Source organism: Marmota marmota, unplaced genomic scaffold (assembly GCF_001458135.2).
Source record: "Marmota marmota marmota unplaced genomic scaffold, marMar, whole genome shotgun sequence".
NCBI classification, from domain to species: Eukaryota; Metazoa; Chordata; class Mammalia; order Rodentia; family Sciuridae; genus Marmota; species Marmota marmota.
In genome coordinates, this window is record NW_025999990.1 from 3,636,003 (window position 1) to 3,638,158 (window position 2,156).

General features: G+C 32.0%; 1 protein-coding gene across 1 annotated transcript in view; it reads left to right on the plus strand.

Annotated features, from left to right (window-relative positions):
- The window catches only part of Cenpk (centromere protein K), a 26,451-nt gene that overhangs the window by 5,826 nt on the left and 18,469 nt on the right, over positions 1 to 2,156 (plus strand). Inside the window, 1 exon segment of the mRNA XM_015482307.2 lies at positions 1,208 to 1,264. Coding sequence (XP_015337793.1) covers positions 1,208 to 1,264 — 57 coding nt within the window.

Here is a 2,156-nt window from a genome sequence, read left to right on the forward strand (position 1 = left end):
TTTTTTTTTTTTTTGGTACCAGGGATTGAACCCAAGAGCTCTGAGCTGCTGAGCCTCATCCCTAGATCTTTTTTATATTTTATTTAGAGAGAGGGTCTTGCTAAGTTGCTTAGGGCCTCATTAATTTGCAGAGGCCGGTTTTGACCTAGTGATTATCCTGCCTCAGCCTCCCATTATAGGCATGTGCCACTCTGCCTGGCTCTGTGGGGTCTCTCTTCTTATTTCTTTTTTAAAAAGTAATTTTTAAACATAAATTCTTGGAACTCTTATATCATTAATGTATCTACTACATAATTTGTATAAAAAATTTTTAAAATTTTTTTTCAGTGTGTAAATTTAGACTTAAAAATAATTGTAGGCAAGGCCTGGTGGTGCAGGCTTGTAATCCCAGCTACTCAGGAGGCTGAGGCAGAAGGATTCTAAGTTTGAGGCCAACCTCAGCTATTTAGTGAGACTCTGTCTCAAAATAAATAAATAAAAAAGAATAAGGATGTAGCTCAGTGGTAAAGTGCCCCTGGGTTCTATTCCCAGTACAAACAAAACAAAACAAAATAAAAATACTTTTTATAGAAAAATATTGCAACTAGAAATAAGCAAAAATAAAATTTTAAATTTAAATTACTCATTTTTAATTCTCAGATTTATTATTATTATTAATAGTTTGAGATTTTTAAAAATATTTTTTGTAGTTGTACACAATAACTTTATTTTATTTATTTATTTATTTTTATGTGGTGCTGAGGATCAAACCCAGGGCTTTGCACATGTGAGGCGAGCGTTTTTCTGCTGAGCCATAACCCTAGCCCCTGGATTTTTTTTTTTTTTTTAATGGCACAAGAACAGTGTCTCCTGAAGTCTTTGTTTTATGATCTTAACTAACTTCTTACCTACTTTGTTATTTTCTACTGTATTTTCTCTTATTCTCCCCACCTCCCTACCTTTTCCACTTTGTAGTTTATAAGTCACCACAGCTATTGGTTTCTGTTCTTTTGTCTGGTATCCCCTTTTCCTTTTGATATATTTACTTTGGAACCTATTTGGCTGCCTCCTTCATTGTTTTGCTTAAAAAGTGAGGAATTAAAACTCTAATGTTAGATATCTGTATGTTGTTTTAAAGGAGTATTATATTGGACTGATTAAAAAAGGGGAGGAGAAGGAAATTATCTATGGATTATATTATCTGACTTGTTTCTCTTTTTTAATCAAGTGTCAGAATAAATTATCACTTACTGGAACTGAGACACTCACTAATTCAAATGCTCAGGTATGAACTTTTTTTTTTTTTCCCTGAAAATAGGTAAGTACAATTCATTGTATTTTGGAAAAGAAGTATATATGTTTATATTTACTTCAAACATAATTACTTTATTAATACCTGTATTCTTAATCATTTGGAAAACTCTTTTTTCTTCCTGATTTAAGAGTTGGAAGTAAATAAAATAGCAAGATTCCATCAAAAATTTAAAAAAAGGAGCCAGGTGCTGTGGCGCACACCTGTAATCCCAGTGACATGGGAAGAAGACTGCAAGTTTGCGGTCAGCCTTGGCAGTTTAGAGAGACCCTGTCTTAAAATGAAAAAGGCTGAGGATATAGCTTAACTCAGTGGTAAAACACTCCTGGATCTGATCACACACACACACACACACATACACACAAAAAAACCAAACACTGAATCAAGCTATTATAAATAAGAAAACATTTTCTTTATTATTTGTCTTTTAAATACATTCATTTAGCAGTTGAGCAAATTGCTTGTTCATTGCTATTGTGATACCCTGTTAAAAATTAAAACAATAAAAAAAAAATAGAACAAAGACAGTCCTACTCCGTGTTAGGTAAAATAGCCAAATATATTTTTCTATCTATATGTAACCTTTATTGATTTTACCGTAGGCTTTAGAAGATGATTTAGATCTGTTGAAATAATCAAAGAATTGTGGAATTGGTTTAGGAATAGATCAGTGGATCAGGTAAGGAATTTAAAATGTGACAAAAATATAGTAGTTCAAATCTGTCATAAAAGAATGAATTAGTTAATGAGTTATAGTGATACAACTAGATATCCATGTGGAGGAAAATAAAATGGGACCTCTGTTTTCCCTTCTATACCATATAAACTCCTGATGGATTAGCAAAAAAAAAAAAAAAAAAATCTG